Source organism: Ursus maritimus, unplaced genomic scaffold (genome assembly GCF_017311325.1).
Source record: "Ursus maritimus isolate PB19 unplaced genomic scaffold, ASM1731132v1 scaffold_18, whole genome shotgun sequence".
In the NCBI taxonomy this organism is placed as follows: Eukaryota; Metazoa; Chordata; class Mammalia; order Carnivora; family Ursidae; genus Ursus; species Ursus maritimus.
Window position 1 is genome coordinate 47,706,660 of NW_024424230.1, and position 17,993 is coordinate 47,724,652.

The 17,993-nt window shown below is 39.5% G+C and overlaps 1 protein-coding gene across 1 annotated transcript in view; it reads left to right on the forward strand.

Moving 5' to 3' along the window:
* The window catches only part of ABHD3 (abhydrolase domain containing 3, phospholipase), a 40,483-nt gene extending 22,903 nt beyond the window's left edge, over window positions 1-17,580 (forward strand). The window contains exons 5-9 of the mRNA XM_008690633.2: window positions 6,179-6,291; window positions 10,910-11,083; window positions 13,267-13,315; window positions 13,395-13,560; window positions 16,753-17,580. Of these exons, the coding sequence (XP_008688855.1) occupies window positions 6,179-6,291; window positions 10,910-11,083; window positions 13,267-13,315; window positions 13,395-13,560; window positions 16,753-16,931 (681 nt within the window). The 3' untranslated portion in view covers window positions 16,932-17,580. The remainder of the gene's footprint in view (window positions 1-6,178; window positions 6,292-10,909; window positions 11,084-13,266; window positions 13,316-13,394; window positions 13,561-16,752) is intronic.
* The last annotated feature ends 413 nt before the right edge of the window (window positions 17,581-17,993 follow it).

Here is a 17,993-nt window from a genome sequence, read left to right on the forward strand (position 1 = left end):
ATAACAATAACTTAATAGCTCGCTACCATTTATTGAATGTTTAGTATGGGTCAGGTGATCCTATAAGTTACGCGACGTTTGGCAGCACTCCCCTGTGCGCTGCAAGGAATTCCCACGGCACTAGATTTCCCTCTTCCCAAGTCAGTCTAGATCGTTATCATTCTTGTCACTGCAGCCTCCTCCTCTCTTGGCTCAGCTCTCACCCTATTTATTCTTCTCCTCTCACCCTGTTTCTCTCTATTCTTCTCCTCTCCAAGCAGTTGGTTCTCAGCCCTGGCTACACATTAGAATCCTCTGGGAAGCTCTAAAAAACACGGATCCCTGGGCCCCCACCCCTGCCCCCCCACCCCCGAGATCCTGATTCATTTGGTCTGGGGTGGAGTCCAAGGTTCTGTGATCTGGCTTAACATTCCCCAGTGAGTCTAAAGTACGAGCAGGGCTGAGGACCGCTGTGAGGTGGCAGCCTCCCTTCGAACCCTGGCCCTGGAAAGCCACCTCTGACCCCAAACCCACCAGGGCAGGCAGGGCATGAGACTTGCTTCTTAGGTGCCTGGACCAAGGCTAACTCCTGTCTACCTGGCCGATCTGCTCAAGCCGCCAACAGCACTGGGGACATTTATTGGTGTCACATTTATTGGAGTGCGTATGCATGTGAGCCATATAGAAATGAGTGGGAATGTGGCACCTAGACCATCTTGGCCTCCGAGGTGGCCGGGATATTCCTTGGGGCCCTTTGTTTTGTGGCTAGTTATTTTAAGAAACGGTCAAAGTCCCGGGCACTTGTAGACCCTTAGTCATTTTACGTGTCTTATCAATGACTAGGTAAAATGCTTAGTCATAAAGTGCCAGTTTGATTTATGTATGCATAGTGTCGTTTTCTCTGACTTCCTATTTAACGAACTCGTCTTCTAAAAAGAAGATCAATTTTCCTAACAACTGGGGCAGAACACTGGGTACTGGACCGGGGGTGAGTGGAATGAAAACAAGACAGCAGCAACAACAAAAACGTGCTGCAGAGATCAGTGAGGAAGCACGACTGGTACTCACGAAAGGACGACTTCCTCTGGGGGCCTACGTGCACGCAAGAATCACGGTTCCTTTGAGCAGCGTCTTATCCAGTATTTCAGTACAGACCTTTAAATACTTGGGAGCGGAAGGCCGTAAAATGAAATATTCTAAGCTCCCGATGATTACCAGACATTACAATAAAATAAAAGTGAAATTGAAATTATTATTATTATTTTACTTGTAGCAAAAATGACTGTCAAAGTCCACTCACTGAGCCAGAGACCCTTGTCGTGGTAACGAAAGACTGGCCCCTCGTGTATCACACTACCTACACTTGTCAGTTCATTGGCCAGCCGAAATTGAGATGATTGTTTCAAAAGAGATGTAAGTGTCTTCTTCAGTTTTCATTTTGCCGGATGGAAAGCTAAAACCCTCGCTGACCCAGCTCGGTATTGAATGTGAGGCACCCCAGCCCTGAGAGAAGGGTCCTGGGTTATGCCTTCTGCTGCAGATTAGCAAATTCATCTCCTTCCAGAATAGCCAGGGAGAGTCAGGCTACCTGATTAACAGGGTGAATTTTAATTTGTTTCTAGACCGGACAAAAACAAACAAACAAACAAAAAAACAACAACAACCACTTTTTAAATGAAAATTTGCATTTTAAAACAAATGACCTCTAAACCAGGGCAGGAAAATTCTCTTTCAGGTTAGGGAGAACTCAGTTTGTCTACTTTTTTGGAAGTGAATTAAGAAGGATAGATTATATGTAGTTCATAGATGAATATAAAATATATGCTTTACTCTTTTCCTATCTATTATGTGTGAATAATTAAGAATTAATTTTACTTCATTATTCTCTTCAGTGATTTTTTTAAAAATGAACCTCTAAAAGCCATTAAACAAATTACTATTGTTTCTCTCAGATCATAGCTGCAGGTGAATAATTTGAACAATCTTGGTTTGTAATTATTTTCAAATTATTCTAACTTATAAAATATTTATGCCCAAACATCTGCCGGAAGCTTATCTATCTTTTAGATTTTCTTCATCTTTCCAGAATACCTTTCCCATCCTCATCTCACTGTAATAGGAGTTTTTACCACCCAGCTGAATGCTGCAAGGTCTCTCTTAATCCCTTTCTCATTAGATATGGCTTACTCTACCTCTGTTCTGGAAGCATGGAAAAAGACAGGAATTACTGCAATAGGATTAGTTGCTGGTTGCATTAGTAGCCCTAGCAACTGAGAATTAACTAATGTTTTGCCTAAAAAGCTGCTAGTTAAATTTTTAGACCTGAAGAAAATTTCTGCCAGGCCTATGAATTCAATGTATGGCCCCCATTAGTGTCTTTGCTGTGTATCCTTGATGAATCCCTTCTTTAGTAAGTCTCAGGTCCTGTAAAGAAAGAAGGCATATGATGTTTCCTGTTGGAACCATCAAGTAGCAAGAGGTCACGTGATATAACCACATAGTTTTGCATATCAGAAGTTATTAGTCAGGCCTTCTCATTTTTCAGTCCTGTATATTTCAGTTCCATTCAACAAGTATTTATTGACTATCAGAGAGAGAGAGAGGTAAGATAGTAGTGGACAGACAGGTAATAGATAACGTGGGCCAGGAGCAGACTGGCTGGGACAGTTGGGGGTAGAATTGGGAAAGGCTGTGATGTCACGGAGACCAGAGGCCACGTCTTGGCCTTTTACCTGATATTTATTACAAGGCATGATTTCAACAGGCAGAGTCGATGGTGAAGGACACTTGGCAGCTAAAGTGTCTACACAAGAAGCAAGGATATTATGAGGCCGGCACACAAGACAATAGTGGTGTGTCATTGATCACACTCTATACTTATGGAGAAATGATAAAATCCAGAGCTGGAAAGGTTACTTGACATATTGTGGAGGGCCTTGAACACTTGGCAGAAGAATGTGTCCTTAATTCAGCCAGCAGTGAAAAGCTGGTGAAGATTTTAAGCAAAGATACTGTCATGATGAGAGCTAGAGATGTTCTTTAGGAAGATTAATTGCCAGTGAGTGGGAGATATGATTAGGGGTGGTTATGAGCAAAGGCTGGGAGTTAACTAGTTTAGTGGTTATTGCAACAGCCCAAGTGAGAGGTGAAAAGTCCTGGTAGCAGAGACTGTTGGTGCCACACCCTTGTCACATCCTTACCTCTGTGACACTTACCATTTCCATGCATGCCTTACCTGATGGCTTTGACCTGCAAACGCTCACATGTCCTGAACTGGGGCCTCTCTAGCCACTGGAGCCTGCTGGACCTGTGCTCGGGGCCAACCAGGAGTGCCAGCGAGTGACCGTCCTCCAGGAGCAGTCTTCAACCAATGGCTGAAGGGAACTGGTGGAGCCCAGTTGCCTTGCCACTCATTTGGGATAATTTTTAACCATATTCACATAGTGTCCCAAAGTGCCTCAAGAGGACTGGGTCCCCTGTTGCCCATAGCCACAAACTACTTGGTCCCATAGTCTTCACTGACTTCCTACCCTCCCTGACTCAGTTCACCATTCCCCTACTGGTGCTTCCTAGTATCACCTTCCAAATGAACCGCTTGCACTCACATCCTGTCTGTCTCAGGGGCTCTTCTAAGAGAATCTAACATACGGGCCTTTACTAGAGTGGAATGAAGGGGTTTCTGGTGTTTCCTGCAAAAGACACTGAGGAGGAAGAAGCTACAGGACTTGGCAGTTTATTGGCTGTGAAATTAAGGGAGAGGGAGAAGGCAATGTCACCTATAGTTTTAACTAGGAAAATAAAGGTGTCATTTATTTTTAAAAAAATGGGAAGTTAGGACAAGCATTATAGTGTTCATAAAGAGAAGAGTTTACTTTGGGGCATTTTAAATTCGGAGTAGTGACAGAACACGACAGTGAGCGTGCCTGCTAGAACTTGGAAATTTGGATCTGGAGCTCAAGATCAGGTGACAGGGTGGAGAGTTGGTTTGGTCGTTGCCTAGAGGTGGTTTGATGAAGCCAGGAAGGTAGGTAAGACCTTCAGGAATCAAGTATTGACCAGAGAAGCAGATGCATGCCTAAGACAAATTTTTGGGAATGAGTATTCACATCGGGGTTGTGGGGGGAGTGACAGGAACCAGGCAGGAAATGGAGGAGAATGGGATAGCGCCATCAGCAGGAGAGAATGGGATAGTGCCGTCACGGATGCCAAGGGAGCAGCTGGCAGGATCCTGCCGGAAGGCTCTTGATTTGCTGAATTTCAGAGTTGTGGCAACTTCAATCCATGCCAGTATTATCAGTTTTGATCTTAATGGAATCCATCTGGAAAAAAAGCATTTACAGAAAAATCAGTTCCTATATCTGAGGGTACCAGATGCTGATTTATTAAGTAAATCCCTCATGGTATCCTGGTGCTTTACAAGAAGTCATTTACTTATTACAAACATGAGATCCAGGCTCTGCTACTTGGTGACCTTTGGCAAATTACTCAACCTTGCTGAGCCTCGATTTGCTCTTGTGTAAATAAGGAACCGGGTCCTTCCTGGCACTAAGATTCTCTGATCTTAGTAATTTTCCACAGGCCATTTTTCTCATTCCCTGACCTCTGTGTGTATCATCGTGTGTTCCCATGTGTGTGCATGCATTGACGTCAAGCCTGCATGACAAGAGTACGTGTCGGTGACTGTCACAGATACTTCAGAAATGTTAAAACGATGCAGTGTGACTAGACTCACATGTAATAAAAACCCCATGTAAGGGTTTCTTCACCTGAATCCCTGTGACAAACTGTGCAGTCACTACAAATGAGCACGGCAGTAGGTATTATCCCATTTAGACTTTACATTGAATTTGTGCCCCTCAAATGCCTTTAATCACAAAGGATTTTTTAAAATTATCTCAGCTTAGTCTCATATTAGTTGGTAAGATGTGCCAAGAGTCTTTTAACTTCTCTAAATTCAGTTTCCTATATAAAATAGATAGAATAATGGGATCTTCCTCAGGGTTTTGTAGACACAAACTTAATTATTTAATAACTTAGCCGCCGTAAATCCTATCAGGTTAACATTTGTCTTTGGAGAGTTTCATATTTGCAGACCTCAAAAAGAGGTAGGCAGCGGGTAGTGTTTTAGGCTTGAGTTTAATTGGAAGGATCATTAAAAATTGCGGTTGGCTCAGGCTTCTCATTAGCGATCGCATGGTGGGTGAACATAACCTTACTATCGCGATCACGGTATATTGGAACAGGAAAGTCAAGATGGTCCAGGTCACTGTTTGTGTTAGAGCAGTGTTAACCAGATTCCTCCCCGTATTATTCAGTTTCTGGTTATTTTATCTCCCATATACACACTCTCACATTGATTCTACAGAGAGGATTGCCCTCTCCTCCCACAGCTCAAACAAAGCATTTGTGAAGCTTTCCTGCTAGGAGCAAAGCCCTTATTGATGAACTTCACATGAAAACCATTCGTTTTAATGCCTTATGTATTGAGGCGTAATCAGCTTTACATATTTTAACATATTAAGTGTCTGCTCTGTAGTGCAGCTGGGGCCCTATGGATATATTATTGTAAAAGAACGTATGTAATTAATAAATGCAACTGGAAATTGCCTTATCTAGAGCGAAGGCAGTGCCAGAAAACCACACACACCCCCCCCCCCACTGGTGGACAGCACTCGGGATAAAGAAAACAGTTCCCCAGTTAGAAACCAGCCGCAATTTAAAATTTTTGTGGCATTCTTGTAAAGTCTCCTTTGCTTGCTCGCTTGCTTGCTCGCTTATTCTTTTAAATAAAGAATTAGTTCGGTTTTGTCAGGCATAATTTTTTTTTCAAAAAAAAAAAAGTGTAATTCTTCACTTTTTCTTCCTAAATTGACTCTGTTCTTGTCAAGTTGAAGACACATTTGAATACGGTATTGTGTATTCTATTTAATTTAAGGTGTTTGGGTTGGTCTTGCCCTACTTCTGTCAAGCCTTCCCTGCATGACCAAAGTCTTTTGGTTAGTGCCAACTTGGTTAGTGTTGCCTTTAAATGGCATATGCTGCAAGATATGAATGTGATAGATCATTATTACTCAGAGTATGTGCAAGCAAAGGTTATTTTCTCCTATCTATGTCTTTTTGCTCTTTTTTCATTTCTGTATTATACAAATCATGAACCTCATAATTTTAAATTTAGTGCTTTACTTGTCTCTTCTTACAGACCCCAAGGACTTACTGTTGTGCTAACACTGAAGACCTGGAGACAGTTATTCACCACGTGCACAGTCTGTACCCTTCCGCTCCTTTCCTGGCAGCAGGGGTTTCGATGGGAGGGTAAGGTTTTCTCCTTTCCAAAATGTGTGAGAGAGAAGTGGTCTTACTGACTGCTTCTTTCAGGAGGCTATAAGCTACAAAGACATTTAAAAATAAATGATTATTTTTATCTTATTTTACCATGGTTGCATGACTGAAGGAATTAATCCAGGTGAATGTTAATATCTTCCTTGACAACTATGGCTCTGTTGTGAAAAGGATACAAGTATCTCTTTGGGTTACTCAGGGTTTTGTGAGCCTGAAGGCTTGTTGGAACCCTATGACATGGATTTCTATCATTCAGCAGCTGCCATGTTGACCTTCAGATTCCCTGATGTACTCCCAGCTGTCTCTGTAAGTGTGTCCTCCGGCACCACACAGGAAGCTGACCTTGTAGGCTGACTTTCATCACTCCAGTCATAGAAATAATCACTTCTTGCTCTCTCCAGCTGAAAAGGCCTTCAGAATTTTTTTCTCCAGGTGGTGGTGTTTTTGTTTGTTTTGTTTTGTTGCTGGGCAAATGGACCTACCCTGGAATGCTCTCCTAGAAACTCTGAAGTTTTATTGTTAACCCTTTACTATTTTAAGCATATGAATATCATTATAATTTGTGCTTCTTGCAGTTACATTGGGGCTTAATTGGAACATTTATGCCATATTTATTCATTTCTACTAATCTTTGTTGATATTTTTCATTCCAGCGATTATGAACTTAATAAAATCCAAAATTTTAATTATCTGGAATTTCACCATGCTTAGATTCCCTAAACTCTTGTCCAAAACTACTTTTTTAAATCAGCAAACACATGAGATAGAAAATAGTATTTTTTTCTTAATTTTGTAATTGATTTATCTGCCATTTCAATTTTCAGAACATCTTAGGAGCATATTTACTTGAAAATGAACAGGCTTTACAAATGATAGATGCTGAAAAATAGTCTTTAGCCACAGCTTTTTAGATTCTGATAAACATAAAGCTAAAAAGAAAGGAATACATTTCTTACATTAGCATGGAAGGTCTGACTTGACCTAGTAAAGGAAGAAATCTAAACCAGTGCAGAAAACCCAAGCAGAATCTCCGAATCGTGCTCAGTGTATTTCTCTTTCCTTAGCCCCATAATGTGAACTGTAGAGGACAGGATGCCAGCTAAACTTTTTCCCCTAATCATATAAATTCTTGACTTTTTAAAGGCCAGCCCTTACGTAAACAGGCCCAGATTCTCTATTCAGAAGCTCCTGGGAAATGCCTATTCATGTAGCTTTGAAGCCTCGGTGCCTGAAGGCAGAACTTGACCATTAGCCTTTGCAGCTGGTTGAATATTAATGTCTTGTAAATTGTTTGAAGGAAGCACCCTTTCTAGTTGCCTAGCACTGTGACACGTTCCCAAGTGGGCTTACCACTTGGGGATGTGTTTTATAGCTTGACACATTTTTTTTTCTTTTGGAAATGCAACAGACAAAAGCATAGTCTGTTGAAGATCCTCATGTCCAGTGCCCCTGTAGACTGGGGTAATCCCCAAACCTGTGATGCCCGGGACCAAGTAGGTGTTTTACGCCAGAACGGAGTCTAGCCAAGGAATCCACACCATGCTAGCTAGACCCAGTCAGGTTTCAGTCTCCCAATGAGTTGGTAAACAAGCTTTAAAGAATGTATAGAAAATTCTAAGTATATATGAAAGGGAAGAGTGATCATGATCCCACATACATACTAACCACCTGGCTTCAATAATAATCAACCCTCTTCACACAGCTTCAGTAATTATCAACTCACAGATAAACTTGTTTATCAGTATCACTCTCTATTCCCCCCAACTCTGATTATCTTAAATAAATCTCAGATATCATTTATAAATATTTTAGTAGGTATCTCTAAAATGTAGTCGCTCTTTAAAACACACACACACACACACACACGCACACACACAGTACCATTGTCACGCCTGAACAAAACTAACAGTAATTCCTAAAAATCATCAAATATTTTGTCAGTGTCACATTTCCCCAATTGATGGTTGGTTGATTGGTTGGTTGGTTTTACAGTGTGTTTGAGTCGGGAACCGGATAAGGTCTGTACATGGGGGTTGATATGCCTCTTAAGTCTCTTAACTCCTGGATTCTTTTTCTGTCTCTCTGTCTCTTTTCTTTTGGTGAAAAAATGGAGTCCTTTTTCTGTCAAAATAAAACATCCTTTTTTGAAGTAACATCTTATTATTTTTCTCCCGAATAATAGTCCAGAAGTAACCCCCTACATACTTGGTCATGGATACTACTGGTCCTTCCTACTCCTGAGAGCTTCCCTTCCAACCCTTCCAATTTGTCCATTAAACCAACTTCCTGGCACTCTTTTCCAGCCAAAGAATAGGACTACCAAAACTAGGACTCTAGAATCAACGCTTTGCAGGAGAGCAAACACTGTTCTTTAAATGACTTAGTGAACCACAGTACTGTATCCCAGGAGTACAGTCATTAATAAGTCATTTGCAGAGGGGCGCCTCGGTGGCTCAGTCGTTAAGCGTCTGTCTTCAGCTCAGGTCATGATCCCAGGGTCCTGGGATCGAGCCCCGCATCAGGCTCCCTGCTCAGCAGGAAGCCTGCTTCTCCCTCTCCCACTCCCCCTGCTTGTATTCCCTCTCTCGCTGTCTCTCTCTGTGTCAAATAAATAAATAAAATCTTAAAAAAAAAAAAAAGAGTCATTTGCAGAAACAAAATTTCCACTTTTGATCAAAAACCTCATCACATTCACTCTGCAAGCCACTTGGACGAGGAAAGAGAAGGAGACAGAATTTTCACCCATTTCTCCTATTTCAGAACCTTGGCAATTGGAGAAATAAAGAATGGAAAATATGACAAACAGAATTTAGACTATCATCCTTTCTCTTAGTTGGTAATGTTAAACTTAGATTACATTAGTGTTAGATTAAACCCCATTCTTGTCCCTCTTACCAAAATAGAACTAGATTAAAATCAGGAAAATTGATAGAACCAAAGAAAGGGGAAAATGTGTGATAATTTAGGACAAAAAACAGGAAAGAGTAGGAAGAGAAAACAAGTGACTTTGAGGGCAAGGGGCTCTCCCACAACTCAGAAAGTCTAACTCTATGCTAGGGAGCCCTTTAGAGACTTACTTTAGGGAGCAAGGGCTCAGAGGCAACCAGGATGCCCACTCAGACCGATTACTCACAATCTCCTGGCTTAAACCCAGATGTCTGTAATAATTTTGAAAGCTCCCCCAAGTGATTCTAATGTACAACCATGTCTGAAAACCACTCCTTCATGCTCTTTCATCTATGCCACGGGTGCCATACCACAGCCCTCAGGCCAAATCTGACAGTCTGTCTGTTTTTGTCCAAGAGCTAGAATGGTTCTTGTATTTTTAAATGGTTGAAAAAGTGGTGCCTGGGTGGCTCAGTCAGTTAAGCATCCAACTCCTGATTTCGGCTCAGGTCATGATCTCAGGGTTGTGAGATCGAGGCCCATGTCAGCTCTGCACTAGGAATGGAGCCTGCTTAAGGTTCTCTCTCCCTCTGCCCCTCCCCTTGGCTCACACATGCTCTCTCTCTCCCTATATAAATAAAGTTTGTAAAAAAAAAAAAAAATTAAATGGGGCATCTGGGTGGCTCAGTTGGTTAGGTGTCTGCCTTAGGCTCAGGTCATGGTCCCGGGGTTCTAGGATTGAGCCCTGCGAAGGAGTCCCTGCATAGTGGGGAGTCTGCTTCTCCCTTGCCCTCTGCCTCTCCCTGGCTTGTGTGCTTTCTCACTCTCTCTTCTGCTCTCTCTCAAAGAAATAAGTAAATAAAATCTTTTAAAAAAATTTAAAATTAAATGGTTGGAAAAAAATTAAAAAAAAGAATAGCTTGTATCATGTGAAAATTACATGAAATTTAAATTTCATCTGTATATAATGTTTGGTAGGAATACAGCCATGTCCATTCATTTATGTATTATCCATAGCTGTTTTTGCACTACAGTCATAGAGTTGGGTAGTTGTGATGGATACTATATGGCCAGCAAAGCCCAAAATATTTACTCTGTGGCCTGAAACACTCCTCACATACTAAATCATTCACCTAGAAGCTGGGGCCCAAGGATTTGCATATTTTTAATAACCCCCCAGTATCATTTTAAGAAAAGAAAGAAAAGAGAAAAGAAAAGAAAAGAAAAAAGCAAGGTAAGGAAGGAAGGGAGAGAAGGAGGGAAAAACCCCACTCTTACAGGGGATTTCTCTTATATTTTACTTCATAGAAGGTTATGCATGTAAGTAATAGCTGTATGCCTTGTCCCATTCCCAATATGGTCTGCAAGATAAATAAGTATATGAATGTAAGGAAAGAATGAAGATATTTGCATGTTTTTCCAAGATAAAGGCCTTAAACATGGGTTTATGTTTTTCTTCTCCATAGGTAAGGTAAAAGCCATAGATGGAAATGAGATGTCTTGGGGCACCTGGGTGGCTCAGTCGGTTAAGCATCTACCTTTGGCTCAGGTCATGATCTCAGGGTCCCTGCTCAGTGGGGATCCTGCTTCTCCCTCTGCCCCTCTGTTCGTGCTATCTCAAATAAATAATTAAAATCTTTAAAAAAAAAAAAGTTGTATCTTGAGATAAATTCATCACTAAGTTTCCTGTTTCTCCCCATTTTAGAATGCTGCTTTTGAATTACCTGGGCAAAATTGGGCCAAAAACTCCATTGAAGGCAGCTGCAACTTTTTCAGTTGGTTGGAATACTTTTGCTTGCTCTGAGTCGTTGGAGAAACCACTCAACTGGCTGCTTTTTAATTATTATTTGACAACTTGCCTCCAGTCTTCAGTTAATAAGTGAGTCGTCTTGGGGCACCTGGGTGGCACAGCGGTTGGGCGACTGCATTCGGCTCAGGGCATGATCCCGGCGTTATGGGATCGAGCCCCACATCAGGCTCCTCTGCTATGGGCCTGCTTCTTCCTCCCCCACTCCCCCTGCTTGTGTTCCCTCTCTCGCTGTCTGTCTCTATCTCTGTCAAATATATAAATAAAATCTTTTTTAAAAAATTAAAAAAAAATAAGTGAGTCATCTTTAAAACCTGATGTCTCAGAACTTTTTGGATTACATTCCCCAAGAACAACAACAAAAGTTGTAAAGTATAACGCTGCTAATTGTATATTATAGGCTTTTGCTACTGTTTACATTATATGCTTTTGCTACTGTACCCAAATATTCTTTGTTATCAATACATACAAAAATAAAAAGATTTTAAGGATAAGCTAAAAATGTAGATAAAGGTTGTAATGTTTTCTTTCTGTATCTCAGTGGTACAACCCCTAGGATACGGGCCCCCACTTTGAAGACCATGTTCTGTCCCTATTCTAAATTATTCCAAAAGAGTAAAAATGTTAGCATTGACTGTGTTGCATAACATGAAGGCTATTTCCCAGATTTTCTACCTCTTGGTAATCTATTAATACCTCATTCTTTCCTGGGCAGTAAGCAATGCATTGTTTTTACCGCAGAATAATATAGTTTCTTAAGCATATGCTTACAAGCATAGTATGTTTTAGAAGCTTAGGACAATGCACTTCACGTGGGTATTCTCAGCCCCCACAGTTCTTAACGTTCCCAGAATGCTATGTTTGCATTAGGTTTTCTGGAACTGTTTGTATATCTTCTACCATTTAAATTCGTGTGCAGGGCGCCTGGGTGGCCGAGCGGTTGAGCGTCTGCGTTAGGCTCAGGGCGTGATCCCGGCATTCTGGGATCGAGCCCCACATCAGGCTCCTCCGCTGGGAGCCTGCTTCTTCCTCTCCCACTCCCCCTGCTCGTGTTCCCTCTCTCGTTGGCTGTCTCTATCTCTGTCGAATAAATAAATAAATAAATAAATAAATAAATAAATAAATAAATCTTTTAAAAATAAATAAATAAATAAATAAATTCGTGTGATACCAAAGAACAGAGGTGTTTCTGTTTCTATTTTGATAACTGTTACCATCCGTCTTTTAGGTGAATTGATCAGTGTAATACAAATGCTAAATAAAAAGTCCAGTTAATTTGTACAGGACTTATCAAAACCCACAGATACCCCTGAAGTTGACATTAAACATTGGATCAAACTTAGCCTATTTATTAAATTACAGATGTTGATTATAAAATATTGCCTAAAATATTAAAAAGATTACTAATTACTTGTCACTGAAATGTAGGACAATAGCAAGAAAAGTGAAGAGAATGATTTGGGAATTAAAGTATTGATTATATAAGAAAAATGACCACCATTTAGGGGTGCCTGGCTGGCTCAGTTGGTAGAACATGACTCCTGATCTCCAGGCTGTGAGTTCAAACCCCACAATGGGCAGAGAGCTTACTTAAAAATAAATAAGATATTTAAAAAGAAAGAAAGAAAAGTGACCACCATTTAAAATATAAGAATATAAAAGATGAATTTTAATTTTCAACATAGCAATTTAAAAATAATGTCTTCAAGTGGTTTATCCAGTTGAAAAGCCTCTAGCTTAAGTAAGGCCTTTTTAGCTAAATTGGTTTAATAGTAGCAGTGTGTAGGTACAACTTGTTATGAAACAATACTTACGTTTATTATTACAAAATTAGTTCAGTGTCCTTCAAATAAGAAAAAAGTACTTTTGGGGCACCTGGGTGGCTCAGTCCTGTTAAGCGTCCAACTCTTGATTTTGGCTCACACATCATCTCAGGGATGTGAGATCGAGCCCCATGTCAGACTCTGCGCTGGGTGTGGAGCCTGCTTAAGATTCTCTCTCTCCCTCTCCCTCAGCCCCTCCCTCTCACTCTTTCTCTAAAAACATAAAAGTACTTTTAAAAAATGTCTTCGGGATAAATATCAATGTACTTCTGCTGAATCTGATTAAGTAAATATTTATTGAGTACCAACTTTGTGCCTTGTGTTAGACTGTTTAGTTATTTATTATTAAGTACTTCAGGTATGATGGAGATAGCACTAACCTTAATTTGTTTTTTCCCTTCGCTTTTTACCTTTGAAATGATTTTGCTGTAGGCACCGGCATATGTTTGTGAAACAAATCGACATGGATCATGTCATGAAGGTAGGACAGAAACTTTGTGTAATATTTTGATTTCCTCTTTGGATTCCAAGAATAGAGATAATCTGTTTTTATATTTCAGGCGAAATCCATCAGAGAATTTGATAAGCGATTCACTTCAGTCATGTTTGGATACCAAACAATTGATGATTATTATACTGATGCCAGCCCGAATCGTAGACTGAAATCAGTAGGAATTCCAGTGTTGTGTCTGAATTCTGTGGATGATGTTTTCTCACCAAGTCATGGTAACATGCACATATTTCTATACATTTTGACATGAATTGGCTGTTTTAAAATACTAGTTTTTTTTAAAGAAAATACAGTAATGAGAAATTAAATGTCATATAAAATGTTTTCCACTGTAATAGAAAAAAGTAGCTAGATCCTCATAATTTAGTATCTAAATGGGTGAGGTCACTTTACATGCTTTCACAGACCCTTATCTAGTTCATTGAGAGGCTTTGAGTGAACTATGACTCTGAATATTTTGCTTGTTCTAATGTTTTATAACTTTTCCTTCTTATCAAATACACTGTTCTTTGGACAGATTATGTCACAGAATCTTTGCCTCACAAGTTCATTGTCATCACTTGCCTTTTCTTCCTTAGATTCTTAAGCAGAAAGCTTTGGAATTTTTCTCCCCTTTTAACCCGGAAGAAAACTCGAGACTTTATAAACATGATGTCCTTGAATATCTCAATGAGTGTAGCACATTCGGTCACATTTGAAGGGAAACAGTCTTTGCTTTTCCCTGGATACTGTATAAAAGAAAATTATGCCCAAATTAACTTCCTTGCTCTCTTATTTTAAGAAATAGGGAATGGTAACAAAGATATACACATGTGTGCATACATTGAAGCAATATAAGACGATTAGAAGTCATCATAAGGACCAGCAGACTTGACCTCTAATTCTTTTTCTAAAGAAATTTCACAAAGCTTTTTTCTTTTAAAGATTTTATTTATTTATTTATTTGAGAGAGAGAGAGTGCGTGTGCACATGAGACAGAGAGAGAGCATAAGTAGGGGGAGCAGCAGACGGAGAAGGAGAAGCATGCTCCCCACTGAGTAGGGAGCTCAACCGACTCGACCCCAACCCCCAACTCGGGGCTTGATCCCAGGACCCTGAGATCATGACCTGCGCTGAAGGAGACACTCAGCCTCAACCAACTGAGCCACCCAGGCATCCCTAAAAAGCTTTTTATAAATTTTTTCTCATTTCCCCCCTAAATACTTTAAAAACATTTTCCCCAAGTACTTCATTTAAAAAAAAAATGGTAATCTGACTACAAAAACAACATATATGTATTGTCAACATTTCAGAAAGTCCCCAAAGTGTGTAAAAAAAATTAACCTATCATTTTATTGTGTGATTTATGATTAATCACAAGTAACTTTAGATGGCTAGAACTTTTTGGCCTTTCACCACAAAGCAAGAAATGAAACTGTGAACTTCAGTATTAGTTGAATTATGTGGTGGTTATTTAGCCTACTTTCGTTGGATTAAGAAAGTATAGTTCTTCTCCTTTTTAAATATTTCACAGACCCTTCTTTTACCAACCAAAATTTCTCAGCCTGTTAACCTGCCCCACTTGGTTGAAATTTAAATTCATTTATTCCCTGTTCTTTCCCAAGCCCTTAAGATAGTCTTGCCACACTGAAATAATAGGCAATTGTCTGCATTCTGAGAGCGCGGGCAGCCAGCATCTTTCACGTGACTCAACGTAGCATAGCCTTTGTTCTTCTGATAGGACTGTAACTATCAGTGTTAGAAATTCTTGAGTGTATCCAGAGTGTGAAATTGGGACTCGTATTCCGTCAGAGGCAAATAAAGCATTCTAAATCAAAGCCTTTAATATAAAGTGAAAAAGGAAATACAGAAATAATATGTTATTTCACCTGCCCCTCCCCTCAGTTTACATACCTTGTCCCAAGATAGGAGATACTCTTCTTGAGGTGGGGCTGGCTAAGGATGTGCGTTCAGGACCCCTTTGAGCAAGGGCTTGACTTGCTGGGTCTTGATTTAGGATCTTGAAGTTTATTCTTCAGGGAGGATTGTGAGGGGCTCAAACTAAGCACATCATCTGACCAGGCAACTTGGGCACGGCAGCAGCTCCATCTGTAAGGGTCTCAGTTCTAGAGTGTGTCAGCTTCCTTTCCTTCAGTAGGAAGGTGTGGGGTAGGAGATCTTACCTTTAATCAGCTTATTTACCCTTAAGACTCTGTCCAAGATATGAAGGTCTAGATACTACAACAACCACATTACCTTAACTAAGGAGATAAGATTTAGCAGTACCTGAAATTAAAACACTTTTCATGCCAGGTTGTGATTCATTATAGATCTTAAATCAAAATATTTTCATTGTGAACTCGAAGCATGGGAGAAAAAATAAAAACAACTTCAATTCACATCCTTTAGAGTGAAGATTTTACTCAGGATGGGTTTCGTAGAGTATGTGAAAAGGTTGTCATTGCTACAGAGTTATTTAAATTAAGCAGCTATACTTTCAAAATAAAATTTTTCTTTCTCCTGACTACAAATAGGAAGTCAAGCCCCTGGGTAGCTCGGTTGGTTAAGCGTCTGCCTTCGGCTCAGGTCATGATCTCAGGGTCCTGGGATGGAGCCCCAAGTCAGGCTCCCTGCTCAGCAAGGAGCCTGCTTCTCTCTCTCCCTCTGCCTGCTGCTCCCCCTGCTTGCACTCTCTTGCTCTCTCTCTGCCAAATAAATAAATAAAAATATACTTTTTAAAAATTCAGATCACAAACTCAAAAAAAAAAAAAAAAGTCAGACAAGGAAGAAAAAGAAAAAATAATCACCAGTGTTTAACCACCCAAAGATAAACATTATTACCACTTGGGAGTATTTCATTCCACTCTTTTTTGCTATCTATATATATTTTTACTATATAAATTATTGTATAATTTTGAGTCCTTAATATGGCCAACAACTGGCCCCTCAGGAATCTAACTTCATGTAATATTAACCAAAGTCCTACATAATGAATTTATAATTCTCACAAAGGTGATAAGATTAGTTGTTGTTGCTTTCCTGGTGTAATACCTAAGTGGGGATCTTATAGCATATTGTAAGCATTCACCATTCCTTGAATTACCTTACTTCATTTTCTCAAAACAAGCCTGGGCCTTTTTATGCTTTGATGTTATGGTATGGATTGATTCTTCCAAAAATGGTGTTTCAGTACATACTTATAAACATGACCTGTTGTAAGAATATAAATGGTTGATATAAATTAGACTTATTCCATTAGCCATATTCATTACAAATATTTATTTATGTAATGGTGTTTCAGTTTATAATGATTGGAAATGATAAAAGCATGCACTTATCCCTAACAGAAACCGGTAATAATTATGTATTTTTCTTTCTCCTTTCCTTCTCTTACCTCCCCTCTTCCCTCATCTTGTTTTTTCCCCAAGCTATTCCAATTGAAACTGCCAAGCAAAACCCTAATGTTGCTTTGGTCCTTACTTCTTATGGAGGCCATATTGGTTTTCTGGAGGGACTCTGGCCAAGGCAGTCCACTTACATGGATCGAGTCTTCAAGCAGTTTGTGCAGGCCATGGTTGAGCACGGACATGAACTCTCCAGCATGTAGCTCTTTAGGTGCATTTTGTCTGAACCACTGTATGAGGCAGCTCAGCTTAGTGCACAAATCTTAACTACTGTATATAAAGCGGATAAGCCAGCAGGTGGTAAAGAGGTCCAGAATGACATGCAAAAACTACTTTTTTGGGGAAACAAAACAACTTTTTAGCAAGACATGAGATATAGATTTAGATCGTAACGTATGTAGATTTTATTTTTACTATGCCTTACCAAGTATGACCTTAAATGAAGTAGTCAAACATGGAATTGCACTTAACCAAAACTATTGTGTAAAAAAGATTTTAATTCCTCAGGGTTTTAATTTAGGCTGGTATTTTTTTAGATTACTCATTTTAGGGTGACTTAATGGTACTTTAATAACTGTTAAGAGATTTTGGTTATTTGAATGTAAGTTATAAGTTGGCACATTCCTAAGGGTATTTATACCTAATGATGATAATGTGAAAACTGAAATAAGACAAAATATAACACACTAAATCTTTTATGTATTCTAACTTCAAAAGGCAACTGTAACAATGTTAGACTGACGTCTATACATGCTCTTTTACTCTGATAATAATAAATTAAGGCTGATTTATGTTTTATAACGATTATAGTTTACATGCTTATTTTTAAAATAGTATATGTGCATACATATATATCAATATATTAAAATAAATTCTATCATTTTAAATAGTTTCTTTGTGAGTCTCTATCTATAAAAAAGTAATCCCTAGAAATTAATTTATGCTAATTTCATGAATGCATTAGTAAGAAATATTAAAATGTTTTATTTCACTGTTTCCAGAAAATAGGGTTCACATCATTTGTACCAATTAAACATACTTTCAGCTTCAGGAAACCTGCCTAGGAGTGACTTAGGAATTAAGTTATTTAATTATTTTGCATAATAAGAAGTCTCCAGGCTGGTCAGGACAGGGGTTTCCATTGTCATCAAAGACTCAGGCTTCTTTCTGTTTCCACTCCGTTTAGCAGGGTAGCTAGTTATCTCGTAGACACAGGATGTCTGCGGCAGCCCAGACATCACATTTGTGTTCAGAGAAGGAACAGG